A 23,276-nucleotide genomic window follows, 5' to 3' on the forward strand; every position below is an offset into this window, starting at 1 on the left:
TTTGTTACTTTTAAAATTTGAGACCATATTATATTATTGATAATCGACTTCAACAAACTAATCCTTCAACATGTGATTTCAGTTAGGTGAGGAGATACTCATATGCTTGCATTATCTTTTTCATGGTAGGACAGGTGGGTGGAAGTGAGAAAAGTTTCTAAAGCCTCACCGAATTATCATTTGTAAATTTTCAGTTTTTCTTTCTTAATTCTAGTGATGGTTATAAGATTTGTGGCTATTTTGTAGTTATTTATATAATGTAGTTATTAATAATTTATAGTTATTTAGATACATGTGTATATGAAACTCATCTATTTAAAGTCAACTACAGTGTTTAATGGGAAAAACCAGAAGTTTGCTTTTCTTTCTGGTTATTTGTTTCACTACTGTGTTTCTTTGAAAACAATTTTTGATTCACAGAATATTCACTGGCAATATTTATATAACATTAACTGTTCTAACAATGAAGTATTTCAAACAGAGTTGCATGGAGAAAAATTATAATTATAATTTCCCTATAGCACTATAATCAAATATTGGTTATAGTTCCCTTAGAAAATTGATATGGTAACAGAAATATGATTTTGGCCTTAAGATGCTTGACTGTACAGTAATTTCAAATTTTGACTTGCAGCCTCTTTTTCCAGGAAATTAAAATTTTGAGTAGTGCCCCAAAGTATTTGTTAGATGAAGTAGCCTTTGAAGGAACAGCCTGAAGTGTGATATTAGCCTGTGTTTTCATCCTCTAAAGAATACCTAATATGCTAAAATTTGAAATTTTAAAACTTATCTTTTCTTATTTATCCAACATGTATCCTATTATGTGCTAGACGCTGTGGTAGATATTAGGGATCTAGTGATGGATTGCACAGATGAAGACTCTCCTCATGGAATTTACATTTTGGTGGGAAAAACAGAAAACAAATAATAAGAATTATGAAGAAAATAAGCCGACTGCAATTAGAGTAATAGGGTGGAGGACCTACTTTAAACATCTTTACAAAAATATGCACACAGAAGTCTTGTGAAGTGGCATAGTAGAAAAGAAAGAAAGAAAAAAGAAGAAAGCATGAAGAATAAAAAAAAAATCTTCCTTTCTTTTCTTTTCTTTTCTTTTTTTTAACAGAGAGAGTGTGAGCAGAGGTGGGTGGGGTGGGGTGGGGCAGGGGCAGAGGGAAAGAGAGACCACCTTAAGCAGGCTCTGAGCTCATTGTGGAGCCCAGCATAGGGCTCCGTCCCACAGCCCTGGGATCATGACGTGAGCCAAAAGTGAGAGTCAGATGCTGAACCAACTGAGCCACCCAGGCACCCCATTTTGTTTTTGTTTTAACCCAAGTAACTAAATAGTTCTCTGTGTAACCTTATCTAGTTCATCTAATTTGGGGGTGGGGGGGCTCTTCATTCTAGGAAATGAGAATATCATTTATCATTAATAATCTCACCTGTTACTGAATAAGGGAGGGGAGGACCATGGTAGGGTAGAAAGTCTCAAGTGAAAGAGTATGTATTTTAGAAAGCTTGGGTTTAAGTCCTAGCTCTGCCACTCGCTGGCTTATAGCTTTTAAAATTGTAAACTGTAAATAATAATCCCTGTTTTACCTATTTCAAAAGTTGTAATGAAAACCAAATTGGAAGATATTTTATAAGCTGTGAAGTATGACATAAATGATGGTTGCTAATTTTTATGTCTTTTTAAAAAAATTTTTTTAATGTTTATTTACTTTTTGAGAGACAGAGATGTGAGTGGGGGAGGGGCAGAGAGAGGGAGACACAGAATCGGAAGCAGGCTCCAGGCTCTGAGCTGTCAGCACAGCTCGAATCCACAGACCCCGAGATCACGACCTGAGCTGAAGTCGGATACTTAACCGACTGAGTCACCTAGGTGCCCCAATTTTTATGGTCTTTGAAGTTTATCTGGCCCAAAAGATAGACAGGCGTATATGAAATATTTTCCTGAAAAGGATATAAAGCACCAAATATCCTCTAGATGTTTTGAAGATAAGATGAAACTTTTAGGAATTAGTTTTATAGATAATTTTTCAAGTCAAGATCAGACACAGACCTGTAATTTAACACAGGTATAAAATAATCCTTAATCCATCAAGTTATTGAAGATAGACAACACTAATACTAGAAGCAAAAGAAACTATTGATATTTATATCGTGTTTTCAGTTTTCTAAATTTGGTATATTAGATTGTCATTTTTATTGCTTCTTGGACAACGACTGTGAAATATTCTTTATCAGTAAGGGACAAATAAATGATGGAACTTTGTATATATGTTCCTACTTTAATGCAGCAAAAGGGATATTTTTTTGAAACATAATTTAGCTAACATACCTCTAAATGTGAAGCACTGTATTTTCCTTTTATATTGGGTCTTTTACATTTTTGAAAAAATTAGTTTTCATTTGCATGCTCATTCTTTGAAATAATTCTTTTGCTTCATAACTTGGTTTTCATTTGTTTATTCAACAATTTGCATGTGGGGGCTGGGGAGAGACTGCCTGCTGTGTGCTGGCTGCTTGTTTCAGGTACTGGAGAGAATAAAATGGACAAAGCCCCTCCTTAGGAAGCATTCATCATACTTAAAGTCTAGTGATTTATATGATCTTTAAAATTTTTTAAGTTTATTTATTTATTTTGAGAGAGACCAAGACAGCACAAGGTGGGAGGGGCAGAGAGAGAGAGGGAGAGAGATTGGATCCTAAGCAGGTTCCACACTGCCAGCGCAGAGCCTGATGTGGGACTCAAACCCATGAAGCCTTGAGATCATGGCCTGAGCTGAAACCGAGAGTCAGACGCTTAACCAAGCCACTCAGGCACCGCATAGTGATTTATATGATCTTAAGTCAACTTCTGACTTTAAAAAAAAAAATGTTAGATTAGCTCCAGAATAAAAATAAAAACCTTTTATAGTAAGGCTAATGTTATTAGATTAGTAAAAGATACGAGGATTGTTAGGGAACCATGATATCTACTAATCACATAGGCAGGAAATCTTTTTTTTAAGAGGAGAATTTGCAAGGTTAAAAACAGGATTGCCATAGTGCCTGTTTGTTCAGGGGATGCCTACTGAAAAGACTGAATCATGGTTTTGAAACACAGGTTTGAAATGTTATTTGGTTTTTAAATTCTGGAGATAGAATGATAACCTAGAAGCACCATCCTCTGGTCTCAGAGCATATCTAATGATTAGTGCATGAGTGAGAACGGGTTATCAGAATCCAGGTTTGTTATGGACACAGTATAAGCAATTGACATACATATATTTTGTAGCAAATTATAGTTTATGGGATTTAGAAATATTTATTTTCATATTTGTAATGAATGTGTATTCAAGAATAAGCTGTTTCAAACATAGGGCTACTTTGGCTGGGTGGGACATATAATAATATAAAATAAATAATACGGTATTTAAGTTGTACATTGAAACACATTTAACATCTCTAATTTATTAAGCTATAACTATAATATTAAATAATGAAGGTGTTGACTGGGCTCTGCTCTAGCATACTCAAGTTACAGCTTTGTCTATCTTTTGGGCCAGTTTTGGGCTATCTAATCTTATTTATTTATGTAAGTATGAAGAACTAGGATTTAGTGTTTCAAAAGTTAGATATACATCTTTTATACTTAATGATTATTTTCTATTGGTAATATTTTCATTTTTAGTGTCTAATACTTAATTATGTGAAATATATTTGACTTAGAATAAAAAAAGATTTGTCTGTAATAACAAAAATAAACATTTAATTTTTTCTTTTTTAATTGCTCCTAATATACTTATTTGTATACCTAAGAATACATAACTAAAGATAATAAATAGTAAAGAAACTAATACATAAAAGTATTCACTTAGTATCACATGTCATCTGATTCATCCATCTACAAAGGACAGTTAAAAGTGACTTTTCATTAGATTTGAGATCTATGGCAAATGTCTTGCTTAGATTTCCCCAGAGTTAAAAACAAAACAAAACAAAACATATTTATTGGGATATACTGATTGTTGTAGCTTATATTTCTAGAATAATGGGCAAAATGTAGCTTTCAGAGTTGCAGTTTGTTTTATTCAGTACTTAATCAAATTGAGAATTTACCTAAATATAACAAGTTGGTTTGGGGGGAACAAATATTTAATAAACATCTGTATGCTCAGCCCTGGGAATACAAAGATGAATAAGCTGAGTTTTCTCATAAATCAGACAGAAGCTGCTGTATGTTTTCTGGCATATGATTTGGGGTTTCTTTGCATTTTATACCTTATTAGCATTAAATTTCTGATTTCTCGGAACGAAAGTTTTGAAATTACCTACAGATATATTGTAATTTTGAAACCAGAACAATAATCCATCCAGTCAAAAGGTTGTAAAATTATGGCCAAGTATGACAAAAATCTTTTGATGATAGAATTCAATTCCCAGCCTCTCACTGGTTTGCAGATACACAAAGAAATGACACGACAACCTGAACTTGAAGCAAATATTGTGAATAACAAGGTTTCAGAGATATATAACTGAGTGGAAAAGGGAGCCTATGTTTGACTACCTTTGTCTGGTTTTTGGCTTTTTTTTAAATACAGTTTGGGCATTGTTTTTGTTCTTCTAGTTTTTTTAGTGGAGTTGTTGTGAGAGAGCATTACAGAGTACATGCTATATCGGTGAAATTAGAGTGGAAATTTATCAGATGACACTATTTAAGAATTAATGTCATTGTGCAGGCACTAATAATATGTTATGTTTTATCCAGGTTGGTGCTCTTTTTGTATTGCCATGTACTATTAGTGACATACTTATTCCACCTCCCAGCCAACTCAGTTCAAGAAAATGGAGAGAGTATATAGCTAAAAAGCCTAAGACAATCAGTGGTAAGTAGTAAATCTTTTTTAAGTTGTTTTATGAAATGGATATAACATTCTTTATGAGAAAATAATATTTATTACTCCTGATTAAGACAAACCCACATCATTTAAGATTTCTTCTTATATCTAATAATCTACTGTATCACAAAGTATATACTACCTTATTAAAAAAATATCAGTGATCTAAAGGCAGGAATTTTGGTGAAGTAGAAACCAATTATATTGAATGTTGGTATCTTAGAGATATTTCAGGAATGACATTTATGAAAATAAAGTGATTAGTCTATTATATGGTACATTAAAAAAACAAATGTGTGATTACAGTTTTCTGAAGAAACCAGAAGTATTTAAAAATTATATGTTCTACAGTATTCTACGTATTTTAGAAATATTGGCTCATTTAATTCTTATAATAGCCCTATAAACTTATTTTTATATCCATTTAACAGATTAGGAAATTGAGGCTTGGAAAAGTTACAGAGCTATTAATTGGCAGAATCTTGGTTCAAATCCTGGTTCTGACAGTAATAGCTCTATAACTTCTCCAAGGATTTGAACCCAGGCTCTGTGCTCTTAACCACTGCACTGTGTTGCCTCTAGTAATTTACTACATTCAAAATGTCATTATAAAAATGAAATCTTAATTTCTGTTGTAAAATCAGATCATTTATATCCAAACTCTTATATTTCATGAGGTAATTGTAGTTCAAAATGTTAGTTACTTGCCCAAAGTCATATAAAGAGTGTCTCTTTGTACTTTGCTTATATGTAGGTGTTTTTTTTTTTTTTTATTGGACAATAATTTGGTTAAATTGCTTTTAAGGTTACAGTTAGTTTTTGTGACCCATGATATGATGGGACTAAGAAATGGAATTGGAACATATCCATCTGGGTTGTTATAGAAGAAATCTCTAGAGAGACTCCAGAGCCAAAGAATCCTGAGGAATACAGACTTAAAATCAGCCTACACAGTATTAGATAGGAAATAGGTGAGATACTGAAATCCATTTTAGCAAATGTTGAATTTGAAATGCAGTTGATATCTATATGGAAATTTAAATTTAGAGTTTGAAATTAGGTCTGTTATCTCTAGAGAGTGGTCAGGGCTAGAGATTAGATTTTGAATTTACTAGCTGTTTTATCTATTTTATAACATACCAGCCTAAAACTAAGTGGCTTCAAAGAGCAAATGCTTTAATTACTCATAGTTCTGCAATTTGAACTAGGTTCATCCAGGTGGTTCTTCTATTGGTTTCACTGGTGGCCATTGATGTGGCCGCACTGAGCTTGTGGGTTGTTCAGAAGTTGGGCTTAGCCTGGGATGCAGGGACAGCTATCTTTCTCCATGTAGTCTCAGAGCCTTTTCCTTGCTCCACGGTTTCTTTATGTGATCTCTCTAGCAGGTTAGCAAGAATTTTTATGTGGTGGCCCAAGACTCCAACAAAACATACAAAAATCAAAGCTGCCAGGACTCTTAATGTTTAGGTCAGAACTGGCTCAGTGTCACTTCTGCTGTATTCTTTTATTTAAAGCTTCTCCCAAGAATGGCCTAAATTCAAAAGGGAGGTAACTAGACAAGGGTATGAATACTGAAAAGCCTCCAGTGTAAAAGCCTACCATGGCTAGCTATGGGTAATAGTTGTAGCCTTAGGAGTGATTGAACAAAACCACACAAACAACATGACTAGAGAAGAGAGCGTAGGCTAGGATCTTTAGAAATACCTGAATTTAAGGTAAAAGAAGAAGAAGAGTTGGGAAGAGATTTAGTAAATGGTAGTTGGAAGACCCTAGAGAGCTATAATCATTAATGTCAACATGAAAATACCATTTATTGCATGATACCAGTGTGGGAAATAAAGGGAGTCAAACTGGGCCCTTAACACTTGAGGAAATAGTTGCATGGCCCTTTTCTTCATGAAATTTATAGTCAAGTGATGAAGGCACTTTGAAAAATCATTATAAATCTGTTTAGTCAGCAGTGTGAAGGTGAAGTGGAGGATATGTCCAGAGTGTATGACAACATAGTCGTAGGAATTAGAAAGACTACCTGGAGGAAGAGACATTGTTAATACAGTTTGCTGCACTGTACTAGCACATAAAGAAGTGTAGATTTGACCCTTCTCAACTCCTCACAGAGAATAGATATGTATATGTGGTGATTTTTTCAGATGCTAAAACAAAATCAGAAATAGATTTGCCAGGTGGCAGTAAAATCAATTTCACTTATTCATTAAATTGTAGGACGATATTTACCCATTTCTCAACATTGCATATGTTTAAAGGCTTATTAGTATGAGTTGAATATTAATATATCCTAAATAAACTTGAGTATATTCTGCGCAACCCATTATTTATTTTTTCTTTGTAACTTTTTCTAAGGTAATTTATTGATTTAGAATTTATTCTTAAGTGGGTTTTTCATGATTTTTATTGCAACTTTAAGGAAATACCTTATCATGTGACTTGATCTGATTTCTTTAAAGTTAATCATCTTTTGAAATTTAGAGATCAATATTGATAACTTCTGAATAATAAAACATAGATCACATGGCAGTCTTCAAGGCCAGATTGTTGATTACTGATTAAGCTATATCAGTAAGTGCTGATTAAGCTGATACTCTGCAGTATTTTTTTTTATCTTAGAAGTACAAAGAGTCAAATTGAATAGTTGATTATTAAGTTCTATTCTACCCATAACCCTTTCTGTAGGAGAAATTATCTCATTGACAGAACTCCTTTTGTAATAAAAGAGGAGCCAAGTTTTGGCTAGTGGAAAATTTTAATAGCTCTTACTTAGGAAAACATCATATGCCATTCATATCCCAGTATCCCCTCTCACTATTCCAAATAAGATATCAACTAACAGATCAGCCTCTTAAGTCAATGTTCTGTTTCACCATAACTTATTGCATTATGCCCAGCTGTTCTCTGCTGTTGCCAGGCATGTCCCCTGTCCTCCAAGCTAAACTTTATACTGTTTCCTTAAGTTATTCTCTGATTTTAATCCTTTATGACCTTTGTTATTCATTCATTCATTCATTCATTCATTCATTCCTTTTTTGAAGATTGACAGAATATTATGTATCAGGCAGGGTGTAATCTGGAGATTGGTGATGAGCAAGACAGACTTGGCTCCTAGTCTCCTAGAATTTAAACTGTAACAGAAAATAGATACTGAGAAGTCATTATAAGTCTTACTTAATTATAACTACATTCAGTGGCAACCAACTATGAATAATCCACAAGAGATAGTACATGAAAACAGATGTGGAAAGGCTATTGGTTATCAGTTGTGGTAAAAACAATTTGGAGTGTGTGTGTTTAAGCACTTATATGTATTTGTTTATATAAATATAAATACAAGTTTTGCATTAACTAGGTTTTCAGCAGATATTCTGTTGAGTGTCCACAATACAATAGGCACCATTATACATGCTGGACTGGCAGTAAAATAATTTAGAACAAAGTCCCTGTCCTCAGGGAGCTTATGACAGTGGAGGTAACAAGTTTAGATTTTACCCCAGATACCTATATGGCTAGGTCTCTCAGTTTTGAGGGTCCTTTAGTCCAGTCATTTTCTCATTCAGGACCTAATTTGCCATCCCATCTAAAATTGCACGTACACTCTTCACCTGATGTTATATCCATTTCCCCAGCTTTATTTTTTCTCCTTAGTACTTATCACTATCTAATATAGTAAGTGTGTGTCTTTTTCTCTCACTTGAAGTGAGAGGAGATAAGATGGAATTTTTTACTTTTATTCATTGCTTTATTTTCAGTGCCTGGAAGAGTGCCTGATACTTATTAGGTACTCAAAAGTATCTTTTAAATAATACATGAAATATATGTTTCCAGGTAGTAGTAACTTGTCTAGAAAAATAAAGAAGACTTTGAATGTATTCCATTCATGCAGTGAATCAAAATTTGTGCCCCAGTTTTTATCAGTTCCTTAGGCTTAACAAATCATCTCTGATGAAATAAAATACATACATATGTATTAGTTTGAACCATATGGTATTGCTGTCTTTGTATATCAGAAAATTGTTAAGTATCAGGAGTTTCATATGGTTTGACCTAAAATAGAAAAACAATGTCCCATTTGAATTATGCTTAAATTAAGTGTAGCCAAAGAATGATTTTTAAAAGTGATTTTTAGTGAAATACCCAGAAAAGTATTATGATACTAGGAAAAATGCAAAAGAACTATGTGAACAAATACAACTGAGCTAAACCCAGTTACTCTGAATGCTCTGTATCTAAAACTTGTATTGAAAAGCCAGTTGTATAATGAAAAGTGCCTGGCTTACCATATGTTCGCAGAGAAGTTTTATGAAATTGTCAAAAAACTGGATGTTGATCATTGCCTAACTGTACATTACAAATGAATAAGCTAAAGTGTAGGAAAATCAAGAAACTTGTCTAATATCACAGAGTGAAATCAGAATTTTTACCAAAGTCTGAATATATCTACAGACCATCCATAAGTTTACAATCTTGAGTTCTATTGTGGCCTCATTTTTTTAAATTGGAATTCTTTTGAAAGGTACTTTTAAAGGTACTCTTGAAAAGAGGTTATTGTTGACAGACAAATCTTCTAATAAAAATATTTTTGTAATTTTTTTAATGTTAATTCATTTTTTGAGAAAGAGAGAGCGCAAGCAGGGGAGAGGCAGAGAGAGAGAGAGAGGGAGACACAGAATCCGAAGCAGGCTCTAGACTCTGAGTTGCCAGCACAGCGGGCTCGAACTCCCAAACCGCGAGATCATGACCTTAGCTGAGGTCAGTTGCTTAACAGACTGAGCCACCCAGGCGCCCCTCTAATAGAAATATTTTTAAGGGACTAGATTAATAATGACTTATGAAATGTTTTGAATTGATGAAGCATGTGCCTTCTTGATTCTCAAATCCATGTGATAAATATGTTTCAAAATAGTGAGCTGAAACTAATAAGGTTAAAATGACACCATGTAACTGATCTATAAATAATTTGTCTTGAGAAAAGGTGAAGGATGCAGTTAAAGATTTTGAAAGAGACTTCAGTGGCGAAGACAAAGTAATCTTTCAATCAGCAACCAATTTATTATGTGCCTTTTGGGTTCAGGGCATTATTCTAGGTGGTAGGAATTCAGTAGTGAACACTATCAACCGTCTTTACTAACTTTTATTGAATATACCAATCCTAGCCTACTTGTTCTCTTCAAGTGCATATGGAACATTCTTCAGGATAGACCATATATGTGTTAGGCCATTAAATGAGCCTAATAAATTTAAAAGGGTAGAAATAACACTCAGTATGTTCTTCAGTTACAGTAAAATTAAGTTAGAAGTCAACAGCACAGATGTGAGGAATACTTTAAATATTTGGAGATTAAATAACCCACAGGTTAAATAACTTTTTAAATAACCCACAGGTCAAAGACGAAATCAAAGGGGAAATTAGAAAAGGTTTTTAACTATAAATAAAATCAAAACACATCAAATTTATGGAAAGCAGTTAAGGCAGTACTAAGAGGTTTGTAAATGCTTATCTTATCATGGAAGAAATATCTAAAATCAGTAATCAAATTACAATCTCAAGAAGCTAGAAGACTAAATCCAAGTTAAGTAGAAGAAAAGAATTAGGAACTAGACCAAAAGTCAGTGAATAAAATACTGAGGACTCCCATCTAACAAAGGAAGTGCAAGACCTATACACAGAGAACTATAAAACTTACTGAGAGTAATTAAAGACAATATAAGTAAATGGAGAGATACACCATGTTTGTAGATTGGAACACTCAGTACTATTAAGATGGCACTTACCTCCAAATTGACTCATAGATTTAATTCCATCTCTAACAATATCCCAAGAGGACTTTTCATAGAAATTGACAAACTGATACTGAATTTATATGGGATTGTAAAGGCCCTAGAATGGCCAAAACAATTTTGAAAAGGCAAAACAACTTTTGAGAACTTATACTATCTGATTCACAACTTCACAACTATAAAGCCACAGTATTCAAGACAATGTAGTGTTAGATTAAGAATATACATGTATCGGTGGAACAAAATAGAGACAAGATGCCAATAGAAAAGATAGTCTCTTTAACACAGTGCTGGAAGAACTGGATATCCATATGTAAAATATGGATTATACAAAAATTATATAAAAATTATAAAATTTAATACAAATTAATTCAAAAGATTATATACTTAATTATATACTTAATGTAAGCATTAAAACTATAACACCTCTGTAAGAAAATATGTTTACCAAAAAGAGGATCTATAAAGGGGCGCCTGGGTGGCTCAGTCGGTTGAGTGTCCGACTTCAGCTCAGGTCATGATCTCGCGGTCTGTGAGTTCGAGCCCCGCGTCGGGCTCTGTGCTGACAGCTCAGAGCCTGGGTCCTGCTTCGGATTCTGTGTCTCCCTCTCTCTCTGCCCCTTCCCTGCTCATGCTCTGTCTCTCTCTGTGTCAAAAATAAACATTAAAAAAAATTTTTTTTGTAAAGATCTATAGAAATAAAACAAATCTATAAATTCACCAGATTTAAAAATGGCCACTTTTTGAGAACACTAGAAGAAAATTTTAAAGGCTACTAAGAGAAAACATTTCCAATCATGTCTAACAATGGAGAAATATATATAAAAAAATTCTTACAACTCAATAGTAAGGAGACAACCCAATTAATAAGTAGGTAAGAGACTTCAATAGACATTTCATTAAAGATACATGAATAGCTAATAAAGCACGTGAAAGATGCTCAACATCATTAGTCTTTTGGGAAATGCAAATTAAAACCACAATGTTTTAGTATACTTACTAGAATGGCTGTTATTAAAATAGTGACTATCAGGGGTGCCTGGGTGGCTGTCAGTTGAGCGTCCAACTTCGGCTCAGGTCATGACCTCACAGCTCAGTTTGTGAGCCACTCTCCCCCACTCTCTCTCACTCCAGATATATAAATAAAAACTTAAAAAAGAAAAACAGTGACTATCAAATGTTGATGAGAATGTGAAGAAACTAAATCTCACACATTGGTGGTATTAGTATAAAATGGTGTAGATACTCTGGAAAACAGTTGGGCAGTTAGACTTACACTTAACTGCAATCCAGTATTTCCATTCCTAGGTATTTATCCAGGAGAAATGAGAACATATGTTCACACAAACACTTGCAAGGAACTGTTAATAAAAGCCATATTTATAGCAGCTAAGAACTGGAAACCGTGCAAACACCCATCAGCCAGTGAATGGATAAACACAGTTTGTTTTGTCCATACAGTGGAATAGTGCTCAACATATTGAGGCATGAGAAGTTTTGGGTGTACCTAAATATGGTATGTTTATAAAGCCAGATTTAAAAGACTATTCATTACATGATTTCATTTATATGGAATTTCTACAAAAAGCTAAAGGACTAGAAAGCAGATCAGTGGTTGCCTGAGGCCAGAAATAGGAGAGGAGATTGACTGCAGAGAGATAATGGAAGTTTTCTCAAACTGGATTCTAGTGATGGATGCATAATTGTATTTATTCTTAAGTTAATCACATTTATACTCTGCTATATGTATATAAGTATGTGTAAATTATACCTCACATATACCTTTTTGTGGCAGAGAGAAGGAAGGAAGGAAGGAAAGAAAGTCAAAAAGGAAGAAAGCCAAATGGGGCCCTACCTGAGAACAATTAAATACAAATCTCTGGGGAAGAGACCAGGCCAGGACCCCAGTAGTTTGTAATAGCACCCAATGGCTCAGTCGGTTAGGTGTCCAACTTCGACTCAGTGCATAATCTCAGCTCTTCTGGGTTCGAGCCCTGCGTCAGGGTCTGGACTGATAGCACAGAGCCTGGAGCCTACTTAGGATTCTGTGTCTCCCCTCTCTCTGCCCATCCCCCACTTGTTTTCTCTCTCTCTCTCTCTCTCTCCCTCCCTCCCTCCCTCCCTCCCAAAATAAATAAACATTAAAAAAAATTATTAAAGCACACAAGTGTTTCAAGTGCATCCAGTATTAAGAACTTCTGCCCTAGATGTGTTCTTCTCAGCCCTAGGCTAGAGAACGACTGTTGCTAAAGAGAAAGTCCTTCAGATGCTCTGAGGCAAAAAAAAAAAAAAAAAAAAAAATGTGTGTGGAGGGGAGAAACACTATTTTAGGCTTTAGAATTGTTTGAACAATGATATCTCTGTTGGAAAGTGTGTAGCCTTGCAAAATGCCTATTGAAGACTAGATTTTTATTTTATTGTTTAATTTTTAGTGTGACTATCATATAATGGGTATTTTATTTTTCTTATATACATACATATATACACATATATACATATATATACATATATATGTATATATACATATATACACACATATATACACACATATATACATATATATACACATATATATATGTGTGTGTGTGTATATATGTGTGTGTGTATATATATATACATTAAGTTAGAAGATTTACATGTCATTAAGTTAGAAGATTTACTTAACCAGAATATCTTACTTCCCTAATCATCCTGAGATATTTTTCATTATATCAAGTGGAATATTATTTCCTCTTTACATTCATATGATTTTGTATTTTATATTGTTAAACTGTTTTATTGTTTTATTTTTATTTATTTTTAATTTTTTTAATGTTTATTTATTTTTGAGAGAGAGAGAGAGAGAGAGAGAGAGCATGAGTGGTGGAGGGGCAGACAGAGAGAGGGAGACACAGAATCAGAAGCAGGCTTCCAGCCGGCAGCAGAGCCTAATGCGGGGCTCAAACCCACAAACTGTGAGATCATGACCTGAGCTGAAGTTGGATGCTTAACCCACTGAGCCACTCAGGCGCCCCTGTTAAACTGGTTACAGGATTTTAAGAACCACTGAGAAACTTACTGATACAAAATATGACTTGATTTTTATTTTACTAGAATTTTGTTTGCTAAAGAAATCAATATATCTCTTCGTTAAGGTGTGTATGTTACCTGTAAACTTTGATACAATTAAAGGGCACTTGTAGTTTTGGCCTCTTTCATTTTCCCTGTATAATAGATCCAAAATGGATGTTTGTTTTGGTGGAGAGAGGGCATGCAAGCCAATCAATCTCTTCAGAGTTAATAGTGTAAAAGTAACTGATGAAAACAGAAATTTTCTGTTGTAATCATTTCCCCTTATTTCTTTAGGAAGAGCTATGGGAATTGAATAACAAAGCTAATTGTAAATCTGTTACTCTCTGTGGTCTTTACATAAAAGTTATTTAATAAGCCTTCAATTAACACCTACCAAATCTGGAACAACATTTTTTAAATGACTGCATAATCATGGTCAGGGGAGTTCTTTAAAATAAATATTATTCTTTTGAGGAAAATAAGATTGTTGTAATTACAGGCCTCTGTGATTAAAATGCTAATAAAGGTGATGGAATTTACAATCAATGTGGAAAGGATGTCATGGGTTGAAGAGATACACATAACTTGAATTGGCAAAGTGCTGAGTTGGTAAATGAATTAAAAGTCACTATAACTCTTGGCAAATCTTAGTTTCAAATGCAACTGGTAACAAGTGTTTTATCTTTCTAATAACCTTTATTTAAATTTCTTTTCTAAAATTGATGTTTATGAATGGTATTAATGTCTGTGTTGCACACTAATTGCATAAATTTATTTTTGTACTTCCTGCATGTTTTGGAGGATAAGCTTTAAGCCACAGTATGTTCATCTGTGAAATGAACTGTTGTAATAAAATTACAGTAGTTTTGGAGCACATGGGTGGCTCAGTTGGTTAAGCATCCAATTATTGATTTTGTCTCAGGTCATGGTCTCACGAGTCGAGAGGTGGAGCTCCATGTCGGGCTCCGTGCTGACATCACAGAGCCTGCTTGGGAATCTCTCTTTCTCTCTCTCTGCCCCTCCCCTGCTCAAGCTCTCTCTCACTCTCTCACAAAACAAATAAAACCTAAAAAAATTTTTTTTAATTACACAAATTTCTTTTTCCTGTGTGTGTGTGTGTACACACATATAGCATAATATTTTTAAGGTTTATCTTTGTTGTACTTCATACCAATACTTCATTCCCTTTTATTGCTGAATACTACTCTGTCATTTGGATGTATCACTCATTATTTATTCACACATCAGTTGACGGACACTTTAGCTGTTGATTCTTTTGAGCTGTTGTAAATAATGCTGCCGTGAATATTTGTGTACATATTTTTGCGTGAACACATATGTTTAAAATTATTTTGGGGGCACCTGGGTGGCGCAGTCGGTTAAGCGTCCGACATCAGCCAGGTCACGATCTCGCGGTCTGTGAGTTCGAGCCCCGCGTCAGGCTCTGGGCTGATGGCTCGGAGCCTGGAGCCTGTTTCCGATTCTGTGTCTCCCTCTCTCTCTGCCCCTCCCCCGTTCATGCTCTGTCTCTGTCTCAAAAATAAATAAACATTAAAAAAAAAATTAAAAAAAAAAATTATTTTGGATATAAACCTGAGAGTGGAATTGCTGAGTTATGTGTTAATTATATGTTTAGCTTTTGAGGAATTGCCTAACTTTTAAAGTGGCTGTACCATTTTATATTCCCACCAGCAGTCTATAAGAGTTCCATTTTCTTTGCATCCTTATCAATACGTGGTATTGTCTATATTTTTTGTTATATTCATCCAAGGGAGGTAAAGTGGTATCTCTTTGTGGTTTTGACTTACAGGACCTTGTTGGTTAATGGCATTGTACATCTTTATGTGCTTATTGGCCATTTGTATATATCTTTGGAGGAATGTCTATGCAGATCCTTTACTCGGTTTTTAATTGAGTTAGTTGTCTTTTTATTATTGTAGTTGTGGAGCTATTTATATATTCTAGATATAAATCCCTCATAAGATATATGATTTACAAATACTTTCTTCTATTCTGCAGATTGACTTTTTTTATTAATTAGTAATATTTACTGAATAATTAGGATATGTCAATGATCTAAGCACTTTCCACGTACCATCTCACATTTAATCTTCACAGCAGCCTTGCCATATGAGTACTTCTTTTTTAAATTAATAATCTTTATTTTTTTAGAGCAGTTTTCAATACTCCACAAAATTAAGCAGAAAGTACAGTTTCCATATAGCCCATGTCCTCACAAACATGTAACCTCCCCTGTTTCCAACGTTCCACCCCAATTGTACGTTTGTTACAAATGACAAGCCTGCATTGACATATCATTATTACCCCAGGTCCATAGTGGCTTGACTCTTCATTATCTTGATGATGTACTTTGAAGCACAAAAGTTCTTAATTTTGGTGAAATTCAACTTTTTATTTTTTTTTCTTTTGTTTTTTGTGCTTTGGGTCTCTTATTTAACAAACCATTGCCTAATCCAAGGTCGTGAAGATTGATGCCTTTTTTTATGGTAAGAGTTTTAAAATTTAGCTCTTAAATGTATATCTATGATCCATTTTGAATTAATTTTTGTATAATTTTTTGTATATTAATTAATCCACTGAGAGGTGGATGGGTGGGAGTTCAACTTTGTTCTTTTGCATATTGGATGTTCATGTGTTCCAAGAGCATTTGTTGAAAAGACTGTTCCTTCTCCTTCAACTTGTTTTGGCACCTTTGTTGAAAATCATTTGACTGTATGGGCGCCTGGGTGGCTCAGTTGGTTAAACGTCCAGCTTTGGCTCAGGTTAGGATCTCAGTTAGTGGGTTCCAGCCCTGCATCTGGCTCTGCACTGACATTGTGGAGCCTGCTCGGGACTCTCCCTCTCTCTGCCCCTCCCCCTCTCGCACTTTCTCTCTCTCTCTCTCTCTCTCTCTCTCTCTCTCTCAAAAATAAATAAATAAAAATCATTTGACTCTAAATGTGGGAGTATATTTCTGGCCTCTGAATTCTGTTAATCTGTATGCCTGTCCTTATACCAGTGCCTCAGTGTCTTCTGTACTGTAGCTTTGTAGTAAGTTTTCAAACAGGGAAGTGTGATTCCTCTAAGTTTCTTCACCCCTACCACACACTCACATTCTTCTCACTTCCCTATCCTCCCAGTAATTGTAAATTAATATTCATAGTTTTAATTATTATGAGTATGTAATCACTCTTCACAGTTGAGCCATGTAATATATCTTATTTTCCTGTCCTGTGCATTATTCTGTTTTACCTAGAGTCAATGATTCTTTTTCTCTATCCAGTCACAAAGCCTTCCTCCAGTGGTAAAACTGAGTTCAGTACCTTTGAGCACATTAAGTATCCCATCAATCATGTATATGTAAAAATCTCTTCCAGATCTATATAACCTGGCTAATCCAGATTGGTTGGTTTTACTCTCTAGATTTGTTCCATAGCTTTGGGTTTAAAAGACTCTTTTTTCATCATCATAGAAATTTCTTTTGCCCTTTCTTTTTTGGTCCCTGGATCCTTTAATCTTCCTGTTTCTTTCTTTCTCCCCCATTTTGGTGGAGCATATTTTCTAAAATCTTCCTGAAATTTTGAAGGTATTGCTCCATTATGTTCCTGCTTTTAGTGCTGTTGTTTAGAATTCTAGTGCTGTTCTCATTCTTGATTTTTTTTTTTTAACAGGAAGCCCATATTTTCACTGGAATTTTGTAGAACCTACTTGTTCTTAGTCTTCTGAATTTTCATGACGATGCACTTTAGTGGGTCTGTTTTTGTTCTTTTTTGGGCTCTCAGCATGCCTGGAAGCTTGTCTTTTTACTGGGGAAAATGTTCTTAAAATTATTTTGTTGATAATTTCCTTTCCTCTGTTTTTTTTTTTTTTCCTCACTCTGTTACTCTTGTTTAGATGTTATTCCTGGTTTGTGTGTCTGTCTCTTTTTCTCTTCCTCTACTATTTTCCATTTCTTTGTCTTTTTACTCTACATTCTGTAGATTCACTGAACTTTTTCTTCTAACCTTTTAGGTGAAATATAGGTCTGTGCTTTCTTATTTTTCATTTCCACAAGCTCTTTATTATTTAATGTTCTTACAATTTTCTGTTCTTATTTAATGGATACAGTATCTATTCTGAGGATTCTAGTGACCTGATTGGATGTTTGGTTTAGGGGTGTGTGTGTGTGTGTGTGTGTGTGTGTGTGTGTGTGTATGGTTTCTTTTTACTGCATATTCTTTGTTTCCTGCAAGTCACTTGTTTTCTGTTTATTTTGGCATCTGGTTTTCATACTAATAACTTTCCTTGAGGTCCTATGATGTTTGGCTGCCTGCTCACATTTAAGAGATAGTACCAGAAAACTAATGGGAAAACTTGGATGCATGGCTGTAGCTTGTTGACTGTGATCTTCATTTTAGGGTGATCTCAACTGGGAACCTAGCTGACACCAACATTGGGATTCTTTAGTCTTTCCTCTAGGACTGACCATATTTCCAAAAGAAAGCTCAATTCTGTTATCTAGCTTCCAAAATTCTAGAAGTCAGGTAGATAGAGAAGGGTAAAATGTCTCAATATTCAATATACAAGTACTTACTTAATGCACTGATAATTAACTCTAACCATACTCTCTGTCCAGTAGCTCTCAGGCGAGAGGCAGCTTGTGTTACTTTCTCCAGGGAGTAAACCACTAGACTTCTGGGCTGGGGACAGGACAATCATGTGCCTCAATAGAGTGGTCAGGATGCCAAACTGCTTCTCACAGACTTCGACCTGTTTTCCTATTTCACCTTCACGTTGCTTCCAGTGCCATCTGGGACCATCCCAGAGTCTTGTCAGGGTTTGTGGTATAAATTATGTTGCTTCTAAGCTTTCTCCACTGTTTATCTTTTCTCAGCTTCCTCAGTAGTCTGTTACCAATTATTCATCTGCTTTCCTGCTTTTAAAATCAGTTGTTGTCTCTTCTATCAGATATTAGTCCTTGTAGATTTGTGCTATTTAAAAAATCTTTTTATTCTCATTTTGTGGAATTTCAGGAGACGGTGAAAATGCTTATTTCTAATTCACCATCTTCAACAAAAAGGGACTCTACTTCTATTTTTAATCTCAAAGGCTTCGCAGTTTTTCTTTGACCTTCGCTATAACCCTCACTTGATTTGTTTTTAAAATATACAAGAAGCTGTCTTAACTGACCTTCACATAACTGGCGGGCCAGATTAATGAATGCTCTCCATTCCCTCTGTAAAATACATTATGGATGCCCACTGCAAGGACCAAAAAGCTACCCTGAAGTGTATCTGTGCACTTCTGCTCCCACCACCTGAATTGTGTGTGCTCGCAGGGGTCAGTTTATTCCATTTTAAAGAAATAGAAGCTGGAAATAGTAATTGATACATTATAGTGGGGTCATAGAAGAAACATACCATGGAACTCTAGTAGGCCATATCAAAAGCTAATGAATGAGTACAGAGTTTAATTTAAAGTACAGTGTTTATGCTTTGCATCCTTTTTGTTACGATTCTCTGCTTACATTTTTCTGAGTTAAATGGGCAAGTGCTACCTGAAATGTATTGCATAACAGCTTGTTTTCAAATAACATAGAAAGTCATTATACCCTATGGGTCAAATGTATGCTTCTGTGGTGTTGCATGCTGAATTTTCACATACTTTATAAGATAGTTGTTTTTGCTTAGTTCCAGATGTTGAAGTGAAAGGTGAGTGCTCCAGCTATTATCTCCTGTTACAAGGTGCTGGCAAGAGAAAATGTAAAGCCACCTTGATTCACTCAGCCAACCAGATCAATGGCTCATTTGCACTCCGTTTCATTCATGGAAAGATGAAAGCAAAGACAGAAGAAGCCAAACTGAGTAAGTGTTGATTTCAGGTGGAAAACGTTTTATATTTGTTTGTATATGTAGTTAAACCTTATGTGGTTTTTAGGGGGCGCCTGGGTGGCTCAGTCGGTTAAGCGTCCGACTGCGACTCAGGTCACTATCTCGCGGTCCGTGAGTTCGAGCCCCGCGTCGGGCTCTGGGCTGATGGCTTGGAGCCTGGAGCCTGCTTTAGGTTCTGTATCTCCCTCTCTCTCTGCCCCTCCCCCCTTTAATGCTCTGTCTCTCTCTGTCTCAAAAATAAATAAACGTTAAAAAAAAAATTTTTTTTTTAAAATAAAAAAAAAACCTTATGTGGTTTTTAATGAACTTATTTTCCCCAAACTCCATTTCGCTCTCAATTTGCCTTTTATTTCAAACATACAATAGCATATTTGAACAATTTAGAGTCTGTACTCTAAATTAAGCCCCTTTTCATTCTACCTAGTAAAATTTAGTAGGTCAGACCTCAGTGCTAAATAGGAAATTTTCAGTGTTTTCCACTTTACACACATATTATTTTTCTACAATTTATACTTCATTTTTACTTCCTCTCAAGAATCTTAGTCTGTTTTATTGCCCATCTTTTTTTTTTCTTTTCATTTTCTACATTTCGATTATCCATCCCTGTATGACAAACCACTCCAAGTTTAGCTTCAAAATGCCTATTTATTATTATGTTTTGTAGTCCTGTGGGTTGACTGGGCACAGCCGGATGGTTCTATTTTGAAGTCCCACTTAGAGCTGAGACTCCATCCACTTGAAGACTTTGTGCAGCTTGTTGTATAAGACAGCTTCTTCAGCCACACGTTTGGCTCCTGGATTAGGATGACGGAGCAGATGAGATGGGTTAGGATGACATTCTCTTCACAGGTCCTTTTCTCATAGCCAGTGAGCTTCCTCACGACACTTTAGTCTCAGGGTAGTCTGATTTCTTACACGGTTGCCAACTTTTCTTAGAGCAGTTGTTCTAAGAAGCCTCAGGGTTTTTTGACCTAGCCTAGAAGTCATTCACTGTCCCTTTTACCATAGTACCTTACTGATTTCATAGGGTTGGCCTGGATTCACTGTGGAAAGACTACACAGCAGGTAAACAGGAGTAGTTTGTTGGGAGCATCTTTAGAGACTGGCTGGCTTGAGTAGCTGACCTGTAAAAGAAAATGTGATGGAAGAAATTCTATTCTACCTAAATTCCCTCAATTTAAGAGGTTAGTTAGAGTTTAAAATGTAAAATAATTTAGTATGCTTAATTTCTGCATCTTAATTATTATTTATTTTGAAATAAGCAAGACAGAGATGAGTAATTGACTTGTTTTTTAAAATTATGTAATAACACTTTCCTGGGAACTCAATATTATTGTCATAGAACATCTTTAATACTGACTTTTTTTTATTTCTCAGGCTTTCCTTTTGACTTCTTGTCACTTCCACATTTTTCTGGGGAGCAACTTATACAGAGAGAGAAACAGTTAGCTAATGTCCAGGCTTTGGCTTTGAAAGAATGTCTGAGTAAGTAATGGTTTGTACATTTCATTAAATGTTTACTTGTTCAGAAATAATGCATTGTTATTGTTGTACTTTTTTTAAATTTCATTTTTAAAGTTTATTTAATTTATTTATCTTGAGAGAGTTAGAGACAGCACGACTGCGGGAGGGAGGGAGAGAGAGAATCCCAAGCATCTCTGCACTGTCAGCACACAGCCTGATGCGGGGCTTGTACCCACGAAGCCGTGAGATCATGACTTCAGCCAAAACCAAGAGTCGGACATTTAACCGACTGGGCCACCCAGGCACCCTTCACACTTTTTCTCACATTCTTTGCCTTTTAGGTATAATGCTCATTTGTAGAACTACTCTTGGTAGGGTAATGCAGAGTAGAAATGCTCTGCAACTTTTTTCCCACCAGACTTAGAATCTTTGTATTTTATTCGTACATCTCTGTTAACATTCATAAAAACGTTTCTTTAGGAAAATTTTGTATCTCATTCCCTTTAGCTATATATTGGAAAAGATACCTAACTTTTATCCTGATTGCTATAGACCTTCATTTTTATTTTACATCCAAGTTAGTTAGCAGATAGTGCAATACTGATTTCAGGAATAGAATCTGGTGATTCGTCCCCTACATATAACACCCAGTGCTCATCCCAACAGGTGTCTTCCCTCATGCCCCTTGCCCATTTAGCCCATCCCCACACCCAGAACCCCTCCAGCAACCCTCTGTTCCCTATATTTAAGAGTCTGTTATGTTTTGTCCCCCTCTCTGTTTTTATATTATTTTTGTTTCCCTTCCCTTATATTCATCTGCATGGTATCTTAAGTACCACATATAAGTGAAGTTATATGATATTTGTCTTTCTCTGACTACTTTCGCTGAGCATAATAGCCTCTAGTTCCATCCACATAGTTGCAAATGGCAAGATTTCATTCTTTTTGATTGCCGAGTAATACTGTATGTATACACACACACACACACACACACACACACTACATCTTTATCCATTCAGCTGTCAATGGACATTTGGGCTCTTTCCATAATTTGGCTATTGTCAATAGCGCTGCTATAAACATTGGGGTGCATGTATCCCTTCAAAACAGCACACCTGTATCCTTTGGATAAATACCCAATAATGTAACTACTGGGTCATAGGACAGTTTTAGTTTTAATTTTTTGAGGAACCTCCATACTGTTTTCCAGAGTGGCTGCACCAGTTTGCATTCCCTCCAGCAACGCAAAAGAGATCCTCTTTCTCTGCATCCTCGCCAACATCTGTTGTTGCCTGAGTTGTTAATGTTAGCCATTCTGACAGGTGTGAGGTGGTATCATTGTGGTTTTGATTTGTATTTCCCTGATGATGAGTGATGTTGAGCATTTTTTCATGTATCTATTAGCCATCTTGATGTCTTCTTTTGAAAAGTGTCTCTTCATGTCTTTTGCCCATTTCTTCACTGGATTATTTGTTTTTTGGGTGTTGATTTTGATAAGTTCTTTATAGATTTTGGATACCTACCCTTTATCTGATATGTCATTTGCAGATATCTTCTCCTGTTCCTTCGGTTGCCTTTTAGTTTTTTTTTTTAATTTTTTTTTTCAACGTTTATTTATTTTTGGGACAGAGAGAGACAGAGCATGAACGGGGGAGGGGCAGAGAGAGAGGGAGACACAGAATCGGAAACAGGCTCCAGGCTCTGAGCCATCAGCCCAGAGCCTGACGCGGGGCTCGAACTCATGGACCACGAGATCGTGACCTGGCTGAAGTCGGACGCTTAACCGACTGCGCCACCCAGGCGCACCTCGGTTGCCTTTTAGTTTTGCTAATTGTTTCCTTCACTGTGCAGAAACTTTCTATCTTAATTAGGTCCCAGTAGTTTGTTTTTGCTTTTCTTTTCCTTGCCTCAGAGACATGTTGAGTAAGAACTTGCTGTGGCCGAGGTCAAAAGAGGTTTTTGCCTGCTTTCTCCTCCAGGATTTTGATGGCTTTCTGTCTTACATTTAGGTTTTTCATCCATTTTGAGTTTATTTTTGTGTATGGTGTAAGAAAGTGGTCCAGGTTCATTCTTCTGCATGTCGCTATCCAGTTTTCCCAACATCATTTGCTGAAGAGACTGTCTTTATTACACTGGATATTCTTTCCTACATTGTCAAAGATTAGTTGGCCATACGTTTGTGGGTCCATTTCTGGATTCTCTATTCTGTTTCATTGAT

General features: G+C 35.4%; 1 protein-coding gene across 2 annotated transcripts in view; it reads left to right on the forward strand.

Annotated features, from left to right (window-relative positions):
- LOC122495760 (MDM2 binding protein) overlaps nucleotides 1-23,276 on the forward strand; it is an 83,280-nt gene that overhangs the window by 18,640 nt on the left and 41,364 nt on the right. For both annotated transcript variants that reach the window (XM_043601672.1, XM_043601673.1), the window contains exons 11-13: nucleotides 4,754-4,871; nucleotides 19,394-19,567; nucleotides 20,972-21,079. In XM_043601672.1, coding sequence (XP_043457607.1) covers nucleotides 4,754-4,871; nucleotides 19,394-19,567; nucleotides 20,972-21,079 — 400 coding nt within the window. The remainder of the gene's footprint in view (nucleotides 1-4,753; nucleotides 4,872-19,393; nucleotides 19,568-20,971; nucleotides 21,080-23,276) is intronic.

The sequence above is a fragment of the Prionailurus bengalensis genome, chromosome F2 (assembly GCF_016509475.1).
Source record: "Prionailurus bengalensis isolate Pbe53 chromosome F2, Fcat_Pben_1.1_paternal_pri, whole genome shotgun sequence".
Classification (NCBI taxonomy): domain Eukaryota; kingdom Metazoa; phylum Chordata; class Mammalia; order Carnivora; family Felidae; genus Prionailurus; species Prionailurus bengalensis.